At 38.7% G+C, this 27748-nt stretch overlaps 2 protein-coding genes across 2 annotated transcripts; one reads left to right on the top strand and one right to left on the bottom strand.

Moving 5' to 3' along the window:
* The first annotated feature begins 1121 nt into the window (after positions 1–1121).
* LOC117812687 (adhesion G-protein coupled receptor G2) lies at positions 1122–15017 on the top strand. Its single transcript, XM_034683596.1, is given in 26 exon segments — positions 1122–1815; positions 1859–2225; positions 3289–3325; positions 3417–3451; positions 3532–3662; positions 3749–3824; positions 4750–4928; positions 5017–5218; positions 5942–6098; positions 7316–7480; positions 8968–9090; positions 9186–9231; positions 9321–9424; positions 9503–9627; positions 10489–10592; positions 10595–10711; positions 10714–10779; positions 10782–10832; positions 10835–10856; positions 10989–11091; positions 11093–11115; positions 11117–11205; positions 11208–11270; positions 13243–13344; positions 13506–13652; positions 14763–15017. Coding segments are annotated over 26 exon segments (3432 nt in total). The 3' UTR covers positions 14867–15017.
* Positions 15018–16299: 1282 nt separating this feature from the next.
* sms (spermine synthase) lies at positions 16300–27500 on the bottom strand. The gene is made up of 11 exons (XM_034683340.1): positions 27314–27500; positions 24777–24897; positions 21171–21258; positions 20091–20155; positions 19827–20002; positions 19459–19613; positions 19266–19355; positions 18997–19111; positions 18831–18910; positions 18379–18494; positions 16300–17440 (listed from the first exon to the last, which is right to left on the bottom strand). Exons 1-11 carry the CDS (start codon positions 27357–27359, stop codon positions 17410–17412), a joined length of 1083 nt encoding a protein of 360 aa, XP_034539231.1. The 5' UTR covers positions 27360–27500; the 3' UTR covers positions 16300–17409.
* Between the last annotated feature and the right edge of the window lie 248 nt (positions 27501–27748).

The raw sequence follows: 27748 nt of genomic DNA, 5'->3' as shown, positions 1-27748 counted from the left end.
TTTACAGACAAAAGAGCTGCAGTGTCTGTTAGTGAGTCTGGTCACTCTATCAGACCTGAAATCTCTGCACCTCTATCTATAAACCAAAATGTCTGTCATGCAAGTCATTTGTTAAGTGACACAGAAAGACACTAATTCATACCAAACCTGTTATTCTAGTTAATTTGCTGACTATTACACATAATTACACATTATGTCACAGTGGTGCTAAGATGGAAAACATGACGCAGAGTACCAACGCAAGAAAATACGAGTGTAATTCAACGGCTATCATATACACCTGAGCTTCTTGACTGTAAATAGAGAACAAAGAAGAAGGACGTAGCCAAGACAAGCAAAAAGAAAAGAAGAGAGAAGTTGGTACATACTCAGCTGCCAAATATTGATCTGGTGCCACCATGTCAGTATGCCTCTATTCAGCTACGGACATAAGTGGCATACTGATGAGGGATAAAGGAGTGCAAAGGCAGAAAGCATCTTCAGCTGTTTACAAAAGAGTATAGCCCTTCATTTTTCGTCTCACTAATTTGAATTGTCCCGTATGTACACCGATTTTTAACTGTCTGTCAAGGCACTGTTACACCCCTTAATTATTTTCAGACTGACAACAACTGCTACTTTTTTTCTCCCTTCAGGTCAGGCTTCCTGTCAGAGCACTACCGTTCCTACACCTGCTTCCCCAACCTCAGCAAATGTGCCGTCAATAGGTAAATGTCCCATTGCACAGCCTGTGAAATGTTATTTCACATTTAAAACGTCTTTTTTTAATCCACAACCATCTGGCGACTGCCAGGAATTATCTCCTAACCCTCCTTGAGGTCAAGACCCCGAGGTCGAGAATCACTACCTTACACGCTGCATATACCATGTATTTAAAGTAACAGCTGATTCACATTGTAACAATGGCTGATGAATGAATGTACTGAAGTAAGAAATGGTGGACTTAAATTTGCATTTTCTCTCTTCTTATTACAACAGAAAACTACTTTTTTGATGTCACTGTGAATTTCAGAGGGGAAAAGGATGAGTCAGAAATCGACGCCTGGGTATGTAGAGAAACGTATTACAGGTTAGCTTCTGAAAGTACCAGATATGTGATGATATCCTATAATTACATTAAAATGAGCATCACGTTCCTTCCTTCAGCTCAAAGAGGTGTTCCAAAACGGCCTGCAGAACTGTGTGCCAGCCACACCTGTACCTACCACTCCACAAACTACAACTGCAACATCAACAGAATTAAACAGCTCAACCACATCTACAACTACAACTGCATCTACAGCTACATCAACAGCTACAACATCAAATGCTACAACAACAACAGCTACAACATCTACAACTGCAACATCAACAGCTACAACATCAACAGCTGCAACATCGAATGCTACAACATCTACATCAACAGCTACAACATCAACAGCTGCAACATCTACAGCTGCAACATCGAATGCTACAACATCTACATCAACAGCTACAACATCTACAGCTACATCAACAGCTTCAACATCTACAGCTGCACCATCTACAGCTACATCAACAGCTACAACATCTACAGCTACATCAACAGCTACAACATCTACAGCTGCACCATCTACAGCTACATCAACAGTTACAACATCTACACCTGCAAAAGCAACAACTACAACATCTACACCTGCAACATCTACAGCTGCAAAATCAACAGCTACATCAACAACTGCAACATCTACAGCTGCACCATCTACACCTGGAACACCTACAGCTGCAAAATCAACAGCTACATCAACAACTGCAACATCTACAGCTGCAACATCTACACCTGCAACATCTACAGCTGCAACATCTACAGCTGCAACATCTACACCTGCAACATCTACAGCTGCAAAATCAACAGCTACATCAACAACTGCAAAATCAACAGCTACATCAACAGCTACAACTGCAACATCTACACTTGCAACATCAACAGCCGCGACATCTACATCGCCACAGGATACTAGCACAACTATAGCTGCAACAACAGAGGCAACGTCAACCCAGCCCAGAAAAACTACAACTACAACAATTCCATCAACTATTGAAGTTGTAGTGCAGACTATCATTGTAACAGCTTCTCCAACCACTGTGTCCACCGGTTCGCCTGCTGAAAATGAAGCAAATATCAAACCGACAAACGTTCCAAATGGCAATCAGGCAAACAAGCCACGTGTAGTACGTGAGTTAAAGGACAGATCGGTACAAACCAGGTATTATTTTTGTGATTTCTTATAAAAGCAAATTAAGTAAGTTCTTTCAAATGAGAAATTACTGTTTCTTTCTTAATTGAATATGAAGACCCACTGTTATGAAAAAAGACTCACAAGTGAACAGGAACTGAGGTGCAGCTTGTGTTTGTCAATTGATCAATTGACTTATTGAACAAACAATAGTTACTCATTAAACCTTACTTATGAAGCACATCTACACTGTGCTTCTGGTAATATAATTTAAAGAGACACAACAATTATCTACCATGGTCAAGCACTTGGCAACAGTGGTGAAAGAAAAACTTAAGACAGGCAGAACCATACTCTAAGCCTACAGCAGCAAAACTGGGATGTTCCAAAGCAAGCCTCAGGAAGCTTTAACTGTGAGCTTTATAAGAAAAGAGAGTTTTAAGAACACTTTTAAAAGGACAGAGGAAGTCTCTCCAAGCTGGTTGTTAATTCCACACGAGAAAGGGCTGTAATATATTTGATGGCACTGCATCTCATAGGCCTACTACTCTTTGAGACCTGTCAATTAGAGCCGAGCAGAAGTCGGCTACACTTGTTTGAATACACGATACGATACGATACGATACAATGTACTTTATTGTCCCTGTAGGGAAATTTGTCTTTGACATCAGTGCTGCACATGTTACCTGCTCCTTCAAAAATCACCACAATGACACAAGAACACATAATACAATAAATAGTACACATTCATACAACACACAGCATAGTCTTAAAGAGAGAACACCATAACACTGTCCCAACCCTAACAGGCTATTTACTATTTAAAATTCTAATAGAGATTGGCAGAAAGAGGTGTGCGAATATAAGGTTAATAGTATCCTAATCAACAGTGCACTGTACGCTGATATTATATTGATAAATGAGAGTAAATTAACATAATTTAGTTTTTCGAGGTTGTAGAGGGATAATTTTTTTTAAGGTAAACAATCTTGTTTCTTGGTGTAAAAAAGCACAAGATAATGAGAAATGAAAGGAAACTTGCTTTAGATTGATCCTGTTCCTTATTAATGATTTTTTTTCCCTTTTATTTTAGTCGGATCAGCAAACGCCAAACAACTGGGATATTTCAAGTAAGTTAACATCTCAATGTTTCTGTTGGTAACAAAAGGCTACTTAAAAAGGATAATTGAGAGATTCAATCCATGATTTCTTTTTATACAGGGTCTTAACACTACATGCTCTCAGATTACAAACAAGTACGTGACAAACTATTTGGAAATAACTGCAGCAGGTGTAAATGATCAATTGGCTTGTAACACTGACCTTTTTCCTTCAGAAACGCCAACTGTAATGTGATACTGAGGGTGAATCAAAGAGTGCTTCCATGTTGTATTCTAAGTACGCTCTGTAAAGCCAGTGAATCATCCCTTGAGTTTGATGTGGTTGGAAGAAAAGTAGACATAATCAGTAAGTGTTGCATACTCTGAAAAACAAAATTACCATCCTAAAAAAAATCTGCATCGCATTTAATCCTTTCTTTTGTTCTATTTCAGAGCCACTACATGAATGTGATACTGATCCACAAGAGGAAAACAGCTGCACTTATAAAGGTGGAGCCAGTCAATCATGGTAAGGTGTTCTGTACTTGCACTGTCTTCTCCACATGTATTAAAATTATGTATGTATTTCAAATGCAATTTTGTTATTAGAAAGAAAATGGTGAGTTTATCTTTAGAGCTAGAAATGAATGAATGATGAACTTAGTATCAGCTTTGCATATCAATCAATCAATAAATCATTCAGACTTAATTTATAAAGCTCTTTTCATACAATTACTTTTTAACACAAAGTGCTGTACATAAAAACAACCTAAAATAGAATAAATTAAGAAAAAAATCCCACCCCCAGCCCCAACCCCAAAATCCTAACGTGAAGAACACAATATATGCAACAATAGTAATAAAAACAATCAAATAAAATAAATAAATAAAGAATAAATAAGAAGTTTCTGAACGAACTGGAGAAACGCTCTCATGATATCTTAATGAGGAAACTGGAGGTAAAATAAGATGTTAAAACTCAACACAGGAAATTAAAATCACCAAAATAAAATACATTTCTAAGATAATAACACGCTACATTATTAAACCATTCCAAGAAAATAAGATGCTATACATAAAATAAATAATACATAAAGAAATAAATACATAAAGAAATAAAGTACAATAAAAGTGACTTAAATTTGAACTAGATAATAAATCCATAACTAAATAATAAATACAACTGTTAAGAATAAAACTCAGTTAAAAGCAAGACTAAAATGGTAGGTCTTGTGTGTTTGCCCCGCCTGCTGACTTCTGTCCAGCAGGCGGGGCAAGAGTTTTTGAATGGTACTATCTCTTTGCCTGTCTATCTTCTCCACTCACTCAACTTTTATCCAACACAATAGCAGTTAACTTCAGGGTTATTTATACTGCTATCAAAATTTTAAATTTTGTGTCAAATTCCTGAATGACTCTGAGATTTTCATTTTTGCTCCTTTTTGTTTTTTCAGCAAAAATGGAGAAACTTTGCTTATAGATAAGATGTGTGATTCGCAGACCACCACACTGGGACCAAATGGTACAACCATACAACCAAACACCACCATGTCTGTCAATGTAACAACAACGCCACTGAACACGACAACCAATGCCACAGTTCCACTTAACACAACTACAACCCCCACAGATGGTTTGTAATCACTCAAGCACTGTAAATAGCTCTGTTACATTAACATCATGAAACTTTCATTAAAATGTTCCCTGTTTGTTGTGTACAGCTGAAGGCCAAGCCAACGCACTGCTGGATCTGACCAAAGACGTATCCAAGCTGAACTCCAGCCAGATCAATCAGCTGGTGTCTCTACTGGAGAGGCTTCTGTCAGGGCCCAACGTCAGCCTGGCGCTGGGGAACACCTCCGTCCAGATTGTCAGCAATCTGCTGGGTGCTACTCCTGAAGTGTTGTCTGAATCCTCCAACAGGTTTGACATGAATTTATTACACATTTTCCAAGATCTAGTTTACTTAAAAAAAAAATTGATGGCATCAGCTAGCAGCAGCAGATGTTTATTTTTTATCTCAAATCTCTAATCCCTTGACATATTTGAAGAGTTCATTTGTAAAAACAGTGAACTCACTTTTGAAAAATTAAAAAAATGTTTCAAACAACATATTTTTTCTAATATTATCTTTTGGTATGATCAATCAACTGAGGTTGGGTGGCTTTGACTAAGTCAAAATGACTTTACTAATCAGAGATATCTTGAAAATGTAACTTTATAAGGAATCTATATAAAAAAGAAATGTTTTTTGAAAATGTATAAAAACAGAGTTATCTGTTTTTGCAAATGAACTCTTCATTTGTTGCTGCATGTCCATTCAAAGAGAAAATAAGTTAAAGATAAAGATAAAGATAAACGTTTTTCCACACCCCCATTAAACAAAAACTTTAACTCTAAATGAGACATGGTCTCCTGTTAATCTGCTTTTGGGTTCATAAAATAGTCTCAAACAGACTTCTGAATTACTCAGTGCTGAAATGTTGTAACAGCAGTCTTTTTGCTGCATAATAACCTTCTTTGACACAAAATCATTGAGTGATGATGAGAAAACACCCTCAATAATGCAGAGGTTGTGAAACAGATTAAAACAGGTAACAGGTGGTCCTGCTTTGGACATTAACAATTTGCTTCTTTATTTGTCAGGATTATTGGTATTGTTGATACCGTGGGGAATAAACTGGTCCTGGAGGAAGCAGAGGAGACTCTCCTGTCCCCTGATGTGGCTCTGTCTGTGAAACCAGCAGATGGCACTAACTTTCAGGAAACTGTTTTCTCCGTGTTAAACCCCAATGATGTACAGGTATGACATGAAACCAATCCTTTATATCCTGAAGTATGAAATAACCAAAGAGCAATGGAGATGTATGAGTGTGTTTTGTCATTTTCTGTAAAATTCTGAAGTTATTTGCATCCGAAAAATCCATTTTGTATAAATCTAACCCGCAAGATTTCAGAGATGGATTTATCTGTCTCAATTTCACCAAAAAGAAAACCTTCAGATGGCTTCTTGAAAAACTGACACACAATTAGTGAAAAGACCAAACTAAGAAGACAGATTTAAGTTTGAGAAGTGTTTTTATTATGCCCTTCCTTCTGCATAAAATGACCTACTAATGTCACATATTCTAATATATTAGACACATGAGCCTGTTTACTGCAGAAAGAGTGCTGTTGATGCTAAGTTAAGTAAATACAGCTTCAGTTACAGCGTCATTTCAACACATACGTTGTTTCATTAGAGTAAGACTTTAAATGCAGATATACTACTTGCTATATACTTACCCTCTCCTCCCCTGGTTATGCATCTGCAAGTACATTTCATGCAATCCTTCAGTAAAGAAACTCTCTGAGCCATCTTAAAACATAATGATTTAAAGCACAAGAATATGCCTTGAGGCTTTTGAGAGCAAACTGTTTACAGAGAAGAAGCGTTTCATGCCAGAGCGCGAAAAAACCCAGGAATAATTAATGCCAGGAGTAAGGGATTGTGAGCTTTCCATTGAAGTGGACCACTTCCAAGGTCTGGGTGTTTTACTGCTGTGGCTTACTGAGATATTTCAGTGGGAATTTATTTGTTTGTTTGACATGCGTGATAACCGTTTTAACAAGTAAAATGGTCTCATGTGTAAAGTTGTCTTTTGCCAAAAAGTTTCAGACTACTTGACTGTAGCTCTAAAAGATCACAAACGGTGTCCATCTCAGCCTGCACATGGTGAGAAATGACAAGCCATTGAGGTGAACCAGATCAGAGAGTCTGGCAACCTACTTCCCTTCATCACAACGAGATTATTTTTTGGAACATGATTTCTAAGTGTTCATCCTGGGATTATGCTTGTATTTGTGCGTGTAGCAACCTGCTGTAGAAGAAATGAGTTGAGGTATTTCTGATAGATAAACAATAGTCATCCCTGAAAGATGGATGTCAGTTGCCCTGAATAAAACAAGGACATTTCAATTATATGTTGATACAGTGTGATTTTTTTGTGTCTCTTTGTTCTTGTCCAATATGTGATGCAGCTAACAGGGAGTTCCCGGCAAAGCAGGCGCGTGAGAGTAGACTCCTCCATCCCCCAGGGCTCCATCAGGCTGCCGCCGTCTCTCACACAGAACCTCAGCGCTGAGGCGCAGCAGCTGGCCTCAAGAGTCCTGTTCAACTTCTACCAGAAGAGCACCGTGTTTCAGGTCCGTACACACAACAGATATCCCATTATGTTAATATAATAATAATAATAATAATAATAATAATAATAATAATAATAATAATAATAATAATACATTTTATTTATATAGCGCTTTTCAGAAACTCAACGACACTGTACAACTGTTAAAATCAATACAAGCAAGGAACAAGGAACACAGATCAAACAAAACAACAGTACAATCACAAATTAAAAGCTAACTTAAAAAGTTGAATTTTTAAAAGAGATTTGAAAGCTGGAGGGTCAGAGCAGTTTTGGATATGGGAGGGGAGTGAGTTCCAGAGGGTGGGGGCTGCTACGGAGAAGGCTCTGTTCCCCCAGGTTCGGTGCTTGGTTCTGTGAGGTGGAGACAGGAGGTTGGTATGTGAGGAACACAGGTTACAGGAAGGAGTGTGATGGTGGAGGAGGTCAGTGAGGTGGGAGGGGGCCTGGTGGTGGAGGGCTTTGTGGGTGAGGAGCAGGATTTTAAACTTTATGCGGTAGGTAGGGGACGGGGAGCCAATGAAGATGTTGGAGGACAGGGGTGATGTGGTCACGGGAGCGGGTGCAGGTGAGGAGGCCTGCAGCAGAGTTCTGAATGTATTGCATTTTATGGAGGACTTTGGAAGATGTGCCGTACAGGATGCTATTACAGTTATCTAAACGGGATGTGATGAATGCATGGATAAGGGTTTCTGCGGCAGGGAAAGAGAGGAATGGACGGAAGCGGGCTATGTTTGTCTGAATGTATTGTCTTTTATGGAGGACTTTGGAAGATGTGCCGTACAGGATGCTATTACAGTTATCTAAACGGGATGTGATGAATGCATGGATAAGGGTTTCTGCGGTAGAGAAAGAGAGGAATGGACGGAAGCGGGCTATGTTTCTGAGGTGGAAGAAGGCCGTTTTAGTGAGCTGGGTAACGTGGTGTTGAAAAGAAAGGTTGCTGTCAAAAATGATTCCAAGGTTACGGATGTGAGGTGCAGGAGATAGAGTCGAGTTATTTAAAGTGAGACTGAAATTTGGAATGGGATTTGTTTTTTCTGTGCTTCATCCATAGTGTACACATCCTTCAGTCCATCTGTCTGTCCATCTAATTGAAAAAAAATTATATCTTGGGAATGGGAACTTACATGGAAACCAGTGGGAATGGGAATTAATTTGGGCTCCAGGATGATCTAATTAGAACTCAGTTGTTAAAGGTCAAAGGTTATGGCCAAAAAGGCATGTCAACTTTTCTTTGACATCATTAGAGTTCAAAGGTCAAAGTCCCTGCTACTTCATATCCATCCTAGCAACAGCAAGACTCTGTTTGATTTAAGTGTTTTATTCAAAAGGCAGTCGAAAGGTGCAGTCTCTCCTAACTTAACCTGTTTGTTCAGATATTAAGAGAGGAGTGTACTACCAAACACATGCTCTGCAAAAATAAGTGTGTATCCCAGCCCTGTCTTACATATAACATCTTGTGTTGTGTCTAAATTGGCTGTGTAGGACAAATCTTTGGGAGAGCGCAGACTCATCAGTGGGATCCTCGGAGCGAGTGTTGCCAACTTGTCAATCTCCAACCTGCAGGATAATGTTGTGATTAACCTGAGAAACACAGAGCCCATTCCTGTGAGTCCTTTTTAAAGACACTGTGAGATTTTACCAGAAAGCAAAACATTGTGATGTACAGTTCTAAAGTGCTGTCTCTCTTTTCCAAACTTTAGGCTAATTATGTGGCTACGTGTGTTTTCTGGGACTTTTCGATGAATGGTGAGTTTCCAGCAGTATCTGTCTGATTTTAATAAAATAGACAGAAAGTAAAGATGAAAACATGGTTCCTTTGTTTTGTCTGCCAATAGATAGGTCGGGTGGTTGGAATCCAGATGGCTGCTCTGTCCAAAACAGCACAGACGATGAGACAATTTGTGGCTGCAACCATTTAACCAGTTTTGCCATCTTGCTGGTAAGAAGATAGTCATTGTGAAAAATCAGATTTATGCCATATATAATGCTATGTGCTAACTTTTATTTTTTTTAACAGGATCTCGCTAGGACTCCTCTGACCAGTCGTGTCCAGGCTACCATCCTCACATTCATCACATATATCGGCTGTGGAGTCTCTGCCATCTTCCTGGCCATCACCCTGCTCACCTATTTGGCTTTTGGGTGTGTATGAGGTGTTCATAGGCATTGACTGGATATTAATATGGACAGTGTACCATCTCCTCCCATTGTAAGACATGAAACCAAAATACCACCAATGGGTGCTGACATATGGCGCTGGGGATGTAACTTGGGGCCTAGACATGGGCAGTACTACACATTTAACATACCAATATAAAGTTTAGGACCCCTCAGGTCGGTGCTGTTCACAGCGGAACAGATTCTTATGTTGATTTGAAGCGAACACTCATGGCTATAGAAAGTTAAATGAATATTGCATTGGTATTTGGTATATTTTCTTTCCTCATTCCTCCTCTTCTCCTGCTAATCAAGTAAAGAAAATGCCGTAGAAGCTGTCAATCATATTGATACATCCAACCTTTTAAAATCAAATACCTAGTTTAAAGTACACCTCTAGAAATTTAAAACTGTCACATTTAACAGAATGTTAACTGACTGCTAGGAGAGAAAGCATGCTTGAGAAAAATGTATTTGGCTAATTTTTTTGCTTGATCCATGGTCCATTTGTTAGAATGGAGGCAGGCTTTGGGACTGATACTGTAGCCAGCCACCGGGGGGGCTATAAAAGTTTGGGTTCACTTCAGGGAAGCTGTCGCCTCCTCTATGTGTTAGACACTAATATGTTCATTAAAATAGATGGAAAAGGCGGATGTAGGACTTGGCCCACATAGGCAAGAGTTACTTCAACAGCTCCTAAATGTATCTGTTTTGGATTGCAGACTAACAATGCGCAAAATACACTAAAGACTGACATGACATATTTGATCAACACCATCTTTATGGCAGACTTACTTATCATTCAATAAGAAATCCTAAGAGATGTTACATCTTGTCACCCTGCAGAAAGTTGCGTAAAGACATCCCATCCAAAATCCTGATCCAGCTGTGCCTTGCACTCCTGCTGCTCAACCTGGTCTTCCTCGTTGATGCTTGGCTGGCTCTCTACCCGACGCTGCGGGCCTCTGCATCTCCACCGCCTGGGTTCCTGCACTACTTCTTGCTGTTTCTTTCACCTGGATGGGGCTGGAGGCTGTCCACAGGTACCTCGCCCTGGTGAAAGTCTTCAACGCTACATATCACGCTACATGCTGAAGTTCTCGCTGGTTGGCTGGGGCGTCCCGATGATTGTGGTTATTATGTCATTGCTATTGACAAGAATAACTACGGGCTGATCTCCTATGGGAGTTTTCTGATGGCAGTACTGATGAATTGTGAGTCTGCTGATCGACCATTATCTGCATTATAGGCAACACAATACTCTACAAAAACTTAAGTATTACGCAAATACAAAAAAACATGTAAAAGCGTACCTTCTGAATCTTCTCTATCTTTGTCATTCTCAGCTGCTGGATCAAGGATGAAATCGCCTTCTATGTGGCATGTGGTGGCATACTTCGGTGTCATTTTTCTCTCAACCTGGTCAGTTTCGTCGTGGTGTTGGTGAGCGCTGTGTCGGATCAAGAGACAGAACCTCCAATACAATTCACCGCACAACAATGCGGGATGTACGCAGCGTGGCGGGGATCACCATCCTCCTGGGCCTCACGTGGGGCTTTGCCTTCTCGCCTGGGGGCCTGTTAACCTGGCGTTTATGTACCTCTTTGCCATCTTTAACTCCCTGCATGGTGAGCTCATTTGGGACTTGGGATTCACATCAAATAAAACCTATGGTCATTATTTAATCATGAAGGATCAACAGCACTGAGTGGATCAGCAACACAGTACTGGATACACTTAAGAGGCAGTTAAAATGTTTTTAAAAAAAATCAGAAAGACACCATTTAATCCAGCATCAGCCTTTTTTTTTTTTTTTGTTATTAACCATACATTCATGGCAGGGTTACCCATTTTTAATGTGCAATGTTATATGCACATTCACTCTCAACTTAACTCAACTTTATTTATAGAGCACCTTTCATACATAAAAACAAGCAGCCCAAAGTGCTTCACAGAAATAACAGAGACAGAAAACAACAGCAATGGTAAAATTATAAAAGGCATGATTATAAATAAAATGCTTAAAAATAAGATAAAATCAACACAGTAAAAATAATAAAATAAGTAAAAGTGGAAAGAAAAGTTAAAAATAAGGTAGAGTTAACAAGACCAGATGAACACAAGAAATGAATAGATAAATAAATAATTATGTTTTATAAATAAGATAAATAAATGTTAAAACAATGGTTAAAATAATAATGATTAAAATAATAATAAAATAATAATATACAGTCCAGGGTTAAAAATAAACTACTCTAAATTAAAAGCTAGATTAAAAAGGTAAGTCTTTAGTTTACTTTTAAAAACACCCAGAGAGCTCGCCGCTTTAATGTCCAGAGGCAGAGTTAAGGACAACAAAACAAACATTTATAATAGTAAAAGTCAAAGCATTATGGGGCTCTGTTTTTAAAGTTTTGCACACTGAAAATAATAATATTTCTCCACATTTAGTTCAAAAATGCCTGAAAAACATAGTGTGAATTTTTTTTTAAAGTCACTTTTTCCTCACATTTAGAGCAATATTTGAGATCATTTTCACATTTACAAATAAATTTCAGATAGAATCACTATTTAATCTAAATGTTAAATGTAAATAAAATTGTTAAGTATATAAATCTAAATGCTAAATATGAATATAGTTTTTAGTTTAGTTTAGTTTATTTATTATTCATCGTGTCGTGCACCTTAAGGTGCCCAGCCCATATGGACTTACAAGACACTACAAAACAAAACAAAATAGGAGCAACAACATAAGAAGAAAAAGAAAAATAGGAGAAAGAAGAGCAGTAACAATACTGCACATGTCCAACAATGACCTAAAGTAATTCAAAAGCACAGTAGTACACTTCAGACATTTGGCAGTGACAACTAAATCAGACATAGAGTGTGCTCCTACGCTCCTACTAAATGGCGCCCTATAAAACATGAGCTTCTTGTGTCTGTCCTAAAATATTTTTTATTAATGGGTAAATTACCTAACAGTTATATAAGGGGAAAAAAACAATATATAACACTAAAAAGCCCATCGATACATGGTTAAGTTAATCCGGTAAATGCATCCACGCACAAACTGGGACAACTTCTGATCCAGATTTTTTTTTTTTAATGTATCAAAATCATCCCATGTCGACGCTGCATTTCACCAAACGAGTTGCTAAAATCTGGCGACATGACCACAGTATAGTCAAATGGGACAGGATATGCCATCAGACGGGTTGTAGACATGCCAGCACTTTAGCCAGATTATTTTAACCACTTGATTTGGGGATAAAGCTCAAAGAAAGGGCACATGGGGCAAAGCGGCAGCCTTAATCCTCCATTGCATAACTAAATGTTTGTGTAAGTACAGTAGGTCAAAGTTGACAAAGTTCCCTTTAAATTGTGATGGATGTTTAAGACAACAGTGGTACCCTTCATTGTGGCTCTCAAATTAGACAATGTATTTTTACCAGCATCATTTTGCTCCCTAAACTTACTGTCAACCTTTACTACATCAGTAACAGACACATATTCACAGCCTGTGATCAGGATCGTTCTCCTTTAAATGTTAATGTTAAAAAGACAAATATTCTGAATGAAATAACTATTTTCTGTTTTCAGGTTTCTTTATATTTGTGTTCCACTGTGCGGTGAAGGAAAATGTAAGAAGACAGTGGAGGACGTACCTGTGCTGTGGCAGGATGAGACTGGCAGAGAACTCTGGTTAGTGATGTTCTGGGAACCTTTACACGATTCACACTCATTAATACCTCTGTGGTTTCGAATTAACTTAAATTTTTACATCTCCTTTCAAGTTCAAGACTTAAGGGTTCACAGATATATTATGGTGGTGATGAATTGAACTTACATGTCTATTTTTGCAGAGTGGAGTCGCACTGCTACACAGAAGACTATGAAGAAGTCATCAGTGACCAGACTAACATCTGAACGTTCATCAAAGTTGTCCAAGTCCAACCACTCCAGCTCCTCTTTCCTCGTCACAGACTCCACAGAGCATCTTAATGGCATCGGTAAGTGAACACGGTCATTGTACCTGGGGGATTTTAAGAGTCACAGTCTAACGCATTTGGATGATTCCTAAAATTCATACAAGCTTTAACTTTTGTGATTTGAATACAAGATGAATATGGTCTGATGTGAGCTCACGACCCAGCCATATTAACATTAAATTGGACAATTGGCGGCTATGGTTCAGTGGGTAGAGTCGGTTGTCTATCGTCGGTCGTTTTGGTCATTTGAAAAAAAAAGTTTAAACTGAAAGTTCAAGTTTTGGGCTTGAACTTTGAAAAATGCATAAATGTATTCAAAATAAAAACAAGTATATTTAAAGTTTTTTCAAGTTAGATATAACTTTGATTCAATTCTAAATATATGGTGTAAAGAAAGTAAAGAGTCATAGTTCTCGCAGTGCCTATGTTTCCTGAAGGCAACGTGATTGAGGAAGGTTCTAAGCCTTCTTTGTCATGCTGTCACTCATGATGCCATGCCCCCCACGCCAGCTCAGGGCCAAAAGTCTGAAACTGAAAAAACACAATCTGAAAGTGAAAAATAAAACGATTTGAAATTGTAAAATTCTGGATCTAAAGCTGAAACATAAAATCTGCAACTGAAAAAAATAAGACCTCAAATATCAAAATATATATGAAAGTGAAAATTGAAAATAAATAATTTATTCAAAAGAATTTCAGAATTGAATCAAAATTATATTTGACTTGAAAAAACTTTTCATATACTTATTTTTATTTTGAATACATTCATGTATTTTTCAAAGTTTAAGTTCGAAACTTGAAATTTCAGTTTACATTTTTTTTTTCAAATGATCAAAACTTTTGGCCCTGATTTAGCTCCAAAGGCTGTTTGACCCCTGCTCCTGCAGTCACATGCCTTAGTGTCATTGGGCAACACACTGAACCCTAAATCGCTCCAGCTGTAGTTCAGCGGTGTGCGAATGACTGAGATTACTGCCTACTATAGTGCAGCCTCTTCCATCAATTAGTGAATGTTGTGTGAATCCTACCAATGATGCATTTTCATCAGATAATTTTAAAAAGAAAGTTTCTTCGGCGTAGTTTTCCACACACTGTATCTATGAGTAATAATAAAAGACTTCTGTGTTTCAGGCAGCCCATTTGACGACCGAGCGATCACAGCCAACGAAGAGCCAAGCACAGACGTGATCCTCAATGAGATCAACAGGCAGTGCAGAGACCAACAAGCATCCTGATACACAGACAAAACAGACTTTTGAAGTATTTGTATATAATGTAAATGAACAGATATTTATGCACCATGAATTTAAATCTTCTAAATGATTTGTTATGAGCAACAAAAAAGTCTATTTTACTCTCATGTTTCTCTAATGTGTTTGCACAAATGTCCTGAAAATGTATTTCTTTGTCAGTGATATTTTCAATATTAAATTAATACATCAATATTCTAAAACCAGTCCTTTCAAACATATTCTGAGCTCGAAACTCAACATTTTGACACCCATACATAGGGGAGAGTGGGGTTGGTTGGCACACTCGTTATATCTCGCCACCAGAGGGCGCTTTCTCTCAAATTGTGGTATGGAAATTTCCAGAATTAGGATCAGAGCTCACCTACATAGTATTCTCTGGAGTAAGACAGCTGAACTTGAGGTGAGAGGACTTTTTGTGTTTTTCATGTCAAATTGTAAATATTCAGCTCCACAGTTTTTCTCTTCTACGCTTTTAAACGATGGGTTTATAACAAAACAAGTGGGACCCTTACAAAGTGTGAGGGGAAAGCTATAGTTTATATTTTTATTAGCTAGCTAACTACTTGTTAGATGGTTGTTAGCCTTGATGCTAGCAAAAAATTCCAGTCGGGGTTGGTCGTCACATTCTCTTTGGGGTTGGTTGTCACATATAACAACCAACCCCTATGTTGGCAAAATCATATATGGTGAAATTAGTTGGAGTGCGCAGACCCTACACTTGCCATCACTGTAATTCAGACAGTGACTGCATGTAGCCTAGTTGAGTCGGCCATTATTGTTCGGCCTATTTGTTTTGTTCTTATGTTGTTATATAGGCTGGCCTAAAGATGTGTTTCCTGTTCATGTTCCTTGCTCATTTTATGTTAAAATGCATTAAGTTATGTAGGCCTATCACTTGTCCGTGCAATTAAACTTTCAAATTTAGTTCTACCTTTTTGCCTTTTTTAGAAGATTTTTCCCATTGAAATACCATTGTGACAACCAAGCCCATGATGGGGTTGGTTGTCACAATGTGTCAGAGTGTCTTTGATAGTTAATTGCCTCTTTGTTACAATAAGTTGGAAAATGAGAGGGATACACATTTCAAGCCAACACCTTAAGCTTCAATTTAATGTAGGAATGACCATTGAAAAAATGTTTTGATGATGCGCAATCATCAAAATAGTAAAAAGTGTTACAACCAACCCCGTTCTCTTCAACTGCAGATGAATCTTGGCTCCACAGTTCTAATGATAGTTCTTCCTTTAGACTTCTCTGACTCTAACATGTCAACATGTCTGCCACAAAGCAGGCCTGTTTGTGCTGACAGATGCAACAAATCTAGTGGAGTAATTAGAGAGAGACCAGACAGTCTGTGCTCGCCCACTGGCTGATCTGATCAGGAAAAATATGTGGAAACAGCAGTGTGTCATGGGTGTGCAGCTCCTTCATGCTAACACTGCTTTCTGTCTCCCTGACGTTGTTTTATTCCCAGAGGTTAGACTGTTATTGTAGCTGTATTTAAAAGGAAGGCGTTGAGAACCAGTCCCCCAAAAACACTTTAATTGTGATGGTCACAAAAATTACCTCAGTGGGACAAAACAGCATTTAGTGAAATCATATAGAATAAATAAATGTAACTCGGTCCCACAGAGTTTATCACCTGTAAACGTGCTGTGTACTGTATATGCAAGCTACATTCACCGCCTTTTACATGCATCTAATACAGTCTTAAAAAACTTAAAATATACCAGGAGAAACCAAAGGTGCTAATAAAACATGACATATCAACAGCACAAGCACAGAGGTGGCATTAAAGTGGTGGAATCGTTTCCCTTTTAAAACACGTGGACTCACACTCTGAGTCTCACTGGACATGGTCACATCGCCTTGAAACAACCTGAAAGAATCAAATCACATTTGAGAGGCAGTAACAAAAACAGAGCTTAAAAAGCAACTCAGTTCAGCTGTGCTGAGCCTACAAATTGCCCTATCACACCATCTGAGCTCATAACTCAGAGTAAACCTAGAGAAAACAAGAGAACGCACACCTCCTGCAAGAGGAGTTCAAACATCTAACATTTCCCTCAACATACATGCAGATGGACATTCCAAATCAAGTAACACAATCGAAATACAACTGAGAAGTTGTAGCAAATAACTGTAAAACACAACTAAAACAGGGAGCGAGACAGAGAGTGGAGGTCAAGGTCGAATGGGGTTAAAAGAGAGGGGAGAATAAAACTGTCTTAGTGCCGCTAAAGATGTGTTCAGACTGAATCCAGGGTGTTGTTGCAGTCTTAAACACAACAGCTGGAGTCCAAGCTTGTTCACCACAAACAGCCGATCACAGCCAGCTCAGATGTTGGCTGTAGCTCTTTTATTTCTGTTTTATTTCTCTGCATCCAACTCCTCCCCAAACTTTCTTAATTGCCTTTAATTCCACATCTGGTTCAGTCTGAACACGCCTTTGAGGCAACAGCAGAAATGGGAGGCGCTTTCACATTCCAGCCGCTGGGGATTCAAGAAGAGATCACTGGAGCCTTTTACTTCTTCCACACAGTGTAGAAAACCCATCTTACATGCTGTAATTAAGGAATGTACACAAGAATGAGTAACAAAGTCAGAAATATATGTTGAGCATTCATGGATGAAAATATTTCTATAGGTTATCTTTCATTTTGCTTACAAAAGTGGACTAAAACAAAAATAAAATGAGCTCTCAGAAGGTGAGACAGTTTGTTTAACCAAACAATGGCTGCAAATAACTTGTTGAGTAAATAAGGGTCAGATCTTAGTTCATTCGAAGGTCATATATTATCATATAAAATTATCTTTTGAGGTTTCCTATAAATAAAGTGCAACAAAACAGTAAACGTAATATGAGGATAACATTTTTGTAAAGTGATATATAGTACCAGTCAAAAGTTTGTAAACACCTTCTAATTCCAGGGTTTGTATTTATTTTAATTATTTGAAACACTGTAGATTAATACTTAAGACATCAAAACTATGAAAGAACATATATGGAATTATTTAATTAACAAAAAAGTGTTAAACAAACCAGAATATGTTTTATATTTTAGATTCTGTAAAGTAGCCCCCTTTTTCCTTCATGACAGCTTTGCACACTCTTGGTATTTTCTCAGTCTGCTTCAAGAAGTGGTCTCCTGGAATGGTTTCTAATTAACATGAGCCTTGTCAAGAGTTCATTTGTAGAATGACTTGCCTTCTTAATGTGTTTGAGACCATCAGTTCTGTTGTTCAGAGGTAGGGTTAGTACACAATGGATAGCCCTATTTGACGACTGTTGTAATCCAGATTATGTCAAAACCAGATTATTTCATAGTTTTGATGTCTTCAGTATTAAACTACAATGTCGAAAATAGTTAAAATAAATAAAAACCATTGAATGAGAAGGTGTGTCTAAACTTTTGACTGGTAGTGTAGTTGATAGTTGTATTACTTTGCAGGATTAGCACACTGAAAAAACTCCCAACATGAATCAAGGATACAGCTCCAGGTAGGAGGGCACACACACCACCTCTTTGGAGAAGCCCACAGGACACGAGAGCTTCCCCAGCTGCTCCTCATACTGACTCAGTGCCTCTGTCAGATTCACACTGTTTCCCTGGAGGCCAGAAGTCAAAGTTAAAAACGTAACAGGACATAGAAACTGTAAGCGATAAGGTGTGGGTTGTAGATACAAGGTGGAACCTCTACGCTGAGCCAAAATAAAGTGTAATCAACAACGTCTCCTCCATCAAACAGAACTACCATTCTCTATCTGACTGACAGCAGTGCTGGGCTCATTTACTTTCTCACAAGAGCAGAAGTTTTCATTAAAAAAAGATAAAGCTTGTTATTCTTGCTCAGAAGCATTTCTGAACAAATATTGAAGAAGCGTATTTTAATCATCAACGCCTGTCAAGATATTTCTAGATATAAAGAGGACAAAAAGACTCACCTGTGTGAAATATTTTCCATTAGGATGCAGGACTTTGATTGACAAGTCCAAGATGAGACGCAGGAACTCCCACGTAGAGTCTACAACAAGCAGTTAGACAGATTCATATACAAATTAAACAGGAAAATCCCTGCATATATGTGATTATAGAATATAAAAGACATACCTTCTTCTGGCTCTGTGGATATTGGGACTGCTGTGAGGTCATTAATTACATAATCAAACGTCCTTCCCTCCTGGACATACTTCTTCAGCACGGGCACACAGTCCTCAACTAGTATCTGTGACGCATGAGAGAAGCAGAATCTACTGAACTCTCCTCTTTAGTTGCACATATGTGAAGTCAAGATGCACATGAGTTTAGTTATTCCCTCAAAACCAATACAAACAAAAACTTCAACCCATGGCTGATTCATTCTAGCATGCAGAACTCACTTGGTAACAGTCTCCCTCTAAGCTGTCAAGGACACTTCCACATGTTACTCTCATGTGTGCTTTGCACCCGTCTATCACCTTCTGGTCGATGTAGATACGTAGTTAAGGAAGCATCGATGAAAATCAGATGAGTTCAAACTCACAATGCAGGAATAAAGACAGGTTTTGTAGAACCAAAGCCATAAAAGGATATTTCCAACATGGTGATCATCTTTGGTTTTTGTTTGACCACCTCGGCGAGGATGCCCCCGTCACCTCCTCCTAATATTAGCACCTCCTTTCCAGCGTAATTCTCTTTACCTCCACCCATGATGGCTTGCGTGTAGGCCAAGTCACTCTCTGCCAAGTCTGCAAGGCAAAACATAGAAGATTACGACCCTGTTTAATCTGGTACTTCATCTATTTATGTGCATTTATGTACTTAAACTAATTCAAAACTGATATATTTATTCATATTTTATGTCACATTAACAGATTTCTCATGTGTACATCAAACTGATGGTATCTAATCTCTGGAAATGTCAACCATGCTGTGCGTCCTGGAGTGTCTTGGTAACTTACTAACGTCTCCATTGAGTACAAGGATATTCCCAAACTGCTTTGAGTGCATTATTTTGATATTTTGGTAAGCAGAATCTTCTTCATAAACCACCCGATCAATGTCGTATTCCACCAGCCTGCCGTCAGCTGTGGGCCAGTATCGATCAATCTTCCCTCCTCGTACGATGGATGGTAGTCTGGAAATGAATATTGGGATAATAATGACATTTGTAATCATAACTGCAACATGCAAACTTCCATCAAATGATCAAAACCTGAACTAACCTTTTAATCCTCGTAATATTGCCATTTAAGAGAACCGTCAGTTTCTTTTCCAGTGCATTTAAAAGCTGTGGAGAAACAAAGAGTCAAAGTGAACAGCAGTTCTTTTAAATATTTCCTCTTACACCAAAGCTCAAAAGGCAGTCAATAATGTCGCAGTCATGTTATTTTCACTGTGTGTCTCTGCATTTCTATGCATGCATCTACTTGTTCCCCATGTGTATGTCTAAACTGAGGGTGCTGTCAGTGAGGAAGTGCATGTGTGGACACCAGAGGTATGTTCAGTCAATAATGAATGGCCACTTGTCCGTCACATATCCAAACTCTATTTAAAGCACTGCTATCATCATGTCCTTGAAATATTTTGGCATAGATTTCTTTGTCTCTAGGAAACAATGTGCAGGTGGTTTACAGGATATATACAAAAAACTATTAGAAAACTAACATTACATCTTTTTTTAAAATATCCCGTGACCCTCCTGTTATGTTGCGGGTCAAGTTGACCCTTTTTCAAATTCAAACATCCAAAAAGAAATGTTAAAAGTATTTTTTCCCTATGAAACTTCTTCTGCTTGGCTTATTTAGCGTAAACATATAAAATGAAAATGGCTCATTTCACACATTTGCAACCCCCCCTGCATGTTTATATTACATAGATACTGGTTATGGGTCAATTTGACCCTGCAGTCAAAGTGGAGGCTAAAAGGGGTCAGAAGTGTGAAATACTAAATGTTCCTTTGCAACTGTGTTCATAAAAAACGAGTGAGTTATCCTCACTGAACCATGATCAGGGCAAATTAAAGAACATCATTGCACTATATATTGATTTAAATGTTAAGTAATAGAGTTAAAAAGGGGATTTAAAAAGAACAATTATTGGGATTTTTTTTGGTTCTGACACTTTTGTATCATTAAATATGCCCCGGGTCAAGTTGACCCAGGAACATTATTGCTGTCCCTGAGAGGGTTAAGAGGCTTGAAAGTTAGAAACAGCACATGAAGAGATGCATTGTGGGACTTCCTGTGTGTTTTGGCTGTGAGGCAGATATTGATGACTGATATGTTTTGTTATAAAACACCTACATTGTCTAGCTGTGCAATGTTATCCTCTTCATAACACTGCAGATCGATGGTGATCAACCCATGGGAGTGCACGCGCAGAATGGCAAACCTGTGAGATCAAACAGCAAACATAAAGAGAGGCATCCAAAGCAAGAAAGCAAAGTGAATAATGTATTGTACTGAAAGGATGCAGCACCCAGTATTTCTACGTCAGGTGGCACCCTTTGTTCTCTGTAAGAGGCAACAAAAGCTTTGATTCTTTCCGCCGAGTTTTCACAGTGTAAAGCTTCACTACATTCACCACACCTCTCCTACAGCATGATCCACTACATGAGCCACTGTGTGTGGGATCACAGCTAAGCATTCAGACAAACAGCAGGCTGCAAGAGTGGAATAACAAGTTTGTGGAGAGATTAGCTTTTTTTTTTCCCCTACCTAAGTGTCCCCCACACATAGCTGATGCCTACCATTCTTAACATTTCTTTAAAACCATGCAAGATAGCCATGTGCGATTAATGTTTAGATGATCTGTCCTCACTCAATTTGCAGCACCAGACATACTCTCCTGTTGCTGGTGATCAGAGAGATAGAGGTGCTTCATAATTGAGGTGTAATGTCCCGTGTAAAATATGAACCTTCTCATACCACTGTTTTAGAAGTGAGATCTCAATTTTGAATCATTGCTAAACGATACATAATTAACAACCATAGACTGTATAAAATATAGACCTAGTATCCGTGGCGTCACACATCTGTTTCTGAAGCGATTGTGACTTAAAGAGGCGGCTGTACACTGTTCCTGCCTGTCAATCAAGTCAGCTGTGCCTCTCATTGGAAGACTCGTAATCTCAATATCTTCGAAATTGCCGAGTTAGAAAAATATTCACCGCCCTCGTACAGAGTGTGCCGATCGAGAAATGAGCTCTCCAGACTACACTCGTCTTTTGTACCAGGCTGTGAACAAGTTTATTTCTGCTGTAAAGATCGTCTATTTTGAATTGGTGTGTATGTGGTTTCCAGTACTTCCGGAGCCTGCCTCAAGTGGATCCTTGATGAACTGCAGTTTTTAGCACTTCCGCATTGGACTCATATTTATATATATATATATATATATATATATATATATATATGTCTACTGTGGACTCTTTCAGGTTCCTGGGATCCACTATTTCCCGGGACCTGAGGTGGACCTCCCACATAGACACTATCAGAAAAAAGGCCCAGCAGAGGATGTACTTCCTGCGTCAGCTCAGGAAGTTCAACCTGCCCCAGGAGCTGCTGATCATGTTCTACACCTCCATCATCCAGTCTGTTCTGTGCACCTCCATCACTGTCTGGTTTGGCTCTGCAACCAAACTAGACAAACACAGACTGCAACGGACTATAAGGACTGCAGAAAAAATCATCGGTGTCGACCTGCCCCCCATCCAGGACTTGTACCGGTCCCGGGCCAGGAAGCGGGCAGGTAGCATCACCACTGACCCCTCACACCCTGGACACAAATTCTTCAAACTCCTCCCCTCCGGCAGGCGCTACAGATCACTGTGCGCCAAAACAAGCCGCCATAAGAACAGTTTCTTCCCCCAGGATGTCACTCTGATGAACACTAAACCATAACAGTGTCATACCTGTCAGATAAATACTCTCTGTAAATATACATGTAAATATACAATGCAACAATTCTCCAAGCAGAATTCCATATTTCTATTTTTTGTATTATTTAACTTCTATTTTTATAATGTAAAAACTACCTCTGCAACTCACCACTGCACTTTATCATATTATTTTAGCCTGTACATATTAGTCAAGCCTATTTGTTGTTTCTTTGTATTTATAGCTAAGGTTATTGTTATTATATTTTTATTTTATTTTTTATTGTAGTTCTTATTCTTATTCTTATTCTTATGCCTTGTACAAAGAGAGCACAGTTTACTGAAGTCAAATTCCTTGTGTGTTCAAGCATACTTGGCAAATAAAGCTGATTCTGATTCTGATTCTGATTTTTAGACCGGAGGTTGCAGCTTGTTAACAACTCTCACCCATACGCAGATCGCCTGTTGTGATAGTGTAATATCAAGTGAAAGATTTTAATACACACGTTATCATTGGGGCATCTTTATAAAAAATGCTGCTGGTGAAAATAGTCAACAGGTAGAGTGTCATTCTGTAGGGAACGCTCAAACATGTCACTACTGGAATCTAAATTAGCCTAAGGACAATATCAATAGAAAGTTGAGATACATTCAGCTGCATGTTCTCACAACACCCAGCTAAAAGTGATTTAATCTGAACAGACAAGGGCAAACCTGGAAAAATCTGGGCTAAGTCCTGTTTGTAGTATTTTTTCAATCAAAGAGAAATGCACAAGATCATTTACGCCCTTGAAGTTAGGCGACTAAATCTGACAAAAGTTCAAAAGTAATTCTCTGCTCACAGTCAGTAACTCTGCTGCGGGTGATTGGCCTCATTGTGTCACATTGTTGTTATAAATGTACACATAAGTCCATATTGGGAAAACGGGCACTTGTAAAGAATGCAACTGGATCAAAATAGAAAACATGGTGGTAACACAGCTGAGGTGAGAATTGCTCAACTGGGTGCTACGTAGACATGAGGCGAATACAATTTTCAGAGTAGATCTGGGCCATGAGTAGGGTTGCAAAATTCTGGGAATTTTCAAAGCTGGAAACTTTCCATGGGAATAAACTAGGAATTTACTAAATTGAAGGTTGGCTCTTAATAGGGAACTTAAATAAAGTTGGGGAAAATATATTTTAGCATAATCCGGACTAAAACAACCAGATTTCATATAAGGAGATGCTTTTTTATTTGCATGTTGAATGGGACTTTTTTGGAGGGAGAGGGACTCTTTTCATTTAACATTTTGAATGGGACTTTGTTGGGATCGCATTTTTGTTAATTTTTGAATGGGTTGGGTTGGGGGGATGAGAAATATCTAACTCAACATTAATTTTTTTGTTCTTCAATGAAATAATTGATTGTTCAATAAAATATTTAACACTTGATACAGTTCTACTTACAAATAAATCTGTTTTAATTGTATTATTTTGGTTGGATGTCTGCGTATAACAAAACAAATATTTATGCTTGGATATGATACCTTTCCATTAAATTAATTTCAATTTCCAGTTAATTCCCATAAATTCCCACATTCCCATGGAAAGTTTACAATTTGGAATATTTCCAAAACCCCCCAGCTTAACTTCCCATGGAAATTTGCTGGAAATTTTCCACCCCTTTGCAACCCTAGCCATGAGTAACTCGATTATAGACAAATTACTGGCTGTGTTTACCATTTCAGTTTCAGTACTAGTGCACATTTAAACACACTCATCACTGCATAAATCTGAGTCTGTCTTCAGCTTGTATGACAAGTCAAATGTTTGCCATTATGTGATCAGAAGCATCCCAGCTGTCCTCATTTTCTTTATATCATGATCATCATGGGACTCCAGCAGGATGCCTCCGCCTCAGTCAAGTCATGTAAATAAATTAACGTCACCTGTTTCGGTACATTTTTGCACACATACCACACACACAAAAAACAAAAACACAATGTTTCTGGATGTAGGAAGAAAAATTACAGCAGTAAAATGTTTGTCTTACCGGCCATTCTTTCCTACGAATGTAGCGAGGTATCCATGCCCGTCTGTGTCATGGACAGTCTCTGTCATTTCTTGCTCATGAAATATGGAAAGTAGACCAGGAACTGTGGAAGTAGCGTCAGCTGGGAAAATACAAAGAATAAAAACACAAAATAAAACATACTTTACTTTACATGGTACAACAAGCCTTTAGATATGTTTTTCATGTTAAATCTACTCCTGTTTTATTGAACGTATTAATATGCATCACTTATATGTTGCACATAAAACCAACACTGACAATGTAATTACATTATAACTCACACTCCTGGATTCTGATGACTGTACTACATGTGGATTAAAATTGTAAGCAGCCTTTCAATTGTGTAGCTAATTATGACCAGACTTATTTGAATACTATATTGACAGCTGGGTGTTCAATGATCTAATTAATGTGAGCTAGCTGAAGGCTATGATTGAAATAAATGTGTTATATGTGCTAATCAAAGCGGTATGTGGTTTCCGGTACTTCTGGAGCCAGCCTCAAGTGGATCCTTGATGAACTGCAGTTTTTAGCACTTCCGCATTGGACTCATATTTTTAGACCGGAGGTTGTCGCATGGAATATCATGTGATGTAGTGTTCATAGACAACTAAATAAGCAGAGGTTTTGGTGGTAATATTGTGCAACCAGTGTTAAAAATATCAAAACAAGTATTCTTTCTCTAAAATTATGAAGACTCTGTAGTTGATTGTTTAATATCGAACACAAGACAGATACTATATTTGAGCCTGAAAACCACACCGATTTTTTTTTCATCATAGATCAAATGTCACGTTTTAAGTGACATTACCTTTTCCTTAGACCAGGGGTGTCAAACATGATCTGCGGGCCAAAACCGTCCCACAAGAGGTTCAAATCCGGCCCGAGGATGACTTCCCAAAGTGAAACAATTACAAGACACCAGCTACAATTTCTCAATAAAAGTAAATGCAATTTCACATTTGTCCTCTGGGGGTAACTTGAACAGTGTTCCAGGAGAGTATTTGCAGTATGCATAATCCGGTGGAAATTGACTGACTTTTTAGAGCACTTCAAGATCCAATCAACACTAAAGTTTTCGGACATGTAAACTTGTCACTGAAGGAGTGGTGGATCCACATTTTTCCTGTGCATACCAAGCGGCAACCTCTGGTCTAAAAATATGAGTCCAATGCGGAAGTGCTAAAAACTGCAGTTGATCAAGGATCCGCTTGAGGCTGGCTCCAGAAGTACCGGAAACCACATACACATGAATGGGAAAAAGCCAATCTTTACAGCAGAAATAAACATGTTTACAGCCTGGTACAAAAGACGAGTGTAGTCTGGATAGCTCATTTCTCGATCGGCACACACTGTGAGGGGGGTGAATTTTTTCTAACACTGCAATTTTGAAGATATTGAGATTACAAGTCTTCCAATGAGACGCACAGCTGACTGCGGGAACACTGCAGCTGTTCGCTAGAAGGCTCAAAGCCCGCCTCTTTATGTCACACTCGCTCGACAGCAGAAATATGGCTGCTGACGTCAATTGGCCTCAAACATAGACTAGTAGTATAGTATTATAGTAGTATAGTATAGGGGAGACGCATTTTTTGGCCTATACTGCAGCCAGCCACCAGGGGGCAGACTCTCTACTGAAAACTTCACTTCCAGCCGAGCGAGATGCACCCCTGTTCAGAAACAGATGGGTGACGTCACGGATCCTACGTCCATATTTTATAGTCTGTGGATTCAATCAACACTAAAGTTTTCATATATGTAAACTTGTCACAGAAGGAGCGGTGGATCCACATTATGTGCATACATCATAGGTCCCACTATGAGACTCATCATGGCGAAAAATAACACGCCTGTTTTTCTAAAAAGATAGTTCATGTAATTTTGACATTTTCAGAATTTACTTTTACTTTTTTACACTAAAACAAATGGAAACATTTTGAGTTGTGCTTCTCTATAGGTTATTATTCTATGATTTCACTGGTCTGGCCCACTTGAGATCAAATTGGTCTGTAAGTGGCCCAGCCTGAACTGAACTGAGTTTGACACCCCTGCCTGAGGCGCTTTAGGAAGAGAAGTGATTTTGTATTTACCATTCGAGGTATAAAACTACAAAAGTGGCGGAAACGCGTCACTTCCGGTGCGACACCGCTGTAACCGAATAAAACTGTATGCGCATTGTTAGCCAAAGAGGTTTAGATCCGCTCTCTAATGTACTGACTGAACAGAGAAGTTAAAAAGTCTAATAGCAGTCTACTATACAAATTACATTAAAATAGATATTTTAGGCACCATATTTTTTTTTTTTGCACTCCTACTTGTCAAAAAATATACATGTACATTCTGTAATCAGCCATGTTCCGTCCAAATCGATACAGCGTTACTATTTTGAAGGGCAGTGACAGACTAGCAGGTTGATGTTAGCGGGCTAGTCTGCTAGCTAGCATGCAGTCCTGATGCAGTGAATGTAACCTGAATGCACTGGCTGTATTCCTCTGCTCGCGCCGCTCTGTTTTTACCTGCCGTAGAGAGGCTGAAGTCGAGAGTATAATGTCGCAGTGCCATGTCTGATTGCAACCGTCATCCATGCCTGGGATAGACAGGCTGCGAGTATTTATCTGCAGAGACAGAGGGAGGGCCCTGCTACCACTGCTGCTACAAGCGCTACTACCACTTCCCCACTATACTACAGCAAACCAGGCGTGGCTACGGCGGAGCCAGAGGAGTGACAGAGCAGAGAGCAGCTCACCATGAGGCAAGAGAGTAATCTCCCTCTGTGGGCTTTGCAAAGGTGATAATGTATTGACATGTGGAGAGGAAGAAGGGTTTCTACCACAATATTAAATGTATTTATTGTAACCAGTGGTGGACAAAGTACACAGCTTCATTACTTAAGTCAAAGCATAGATACTCCATGTCATATATTACACCAATACAAGTTGAAGTTGATCTGT

This window comes from Notolabrus celidotus, chromosome 5, assembly GCF_009762535.1.
Source record: "Notolabrus celidotus isolate fNotCel1 chromosome 5, fNotCel1.pri, whole genome shotgun sequence".
NCBI lineage: Eukaryota > Metazoa > Chordata > Actinopteri > Labriformes > Labridae > Notolabrus > Notolabrus celidotus.
This window is presented reverse-complemented; position numbering and strand designations above follow the sequence as displayed.

Excerpts from the sequence above, each read along its gene's own strand:
- sms (XM_034683340.1), bottom strand. The coding sequence starts at position 27,359 with ATGGCACTGCGACATTATACTCTCGACTTCAGCCTCTCTACGGCAG. Across the intron at positions 19,112-19,265 it reads TAGAGGGAGACTGTTACCAA|ATACTAGTTGAGGACTGTGT; the intron begins GTGAGTTCTGCA and ends CATGCGTCACAG. Across the intron at positions 17,441-18,378 it reads GTGCCCTCCTACCTGGAGCT|ATGGGTTTTCTACACTGTGT; the intron begins GTATCCTTGATT and ends ACAGCATGTAAG.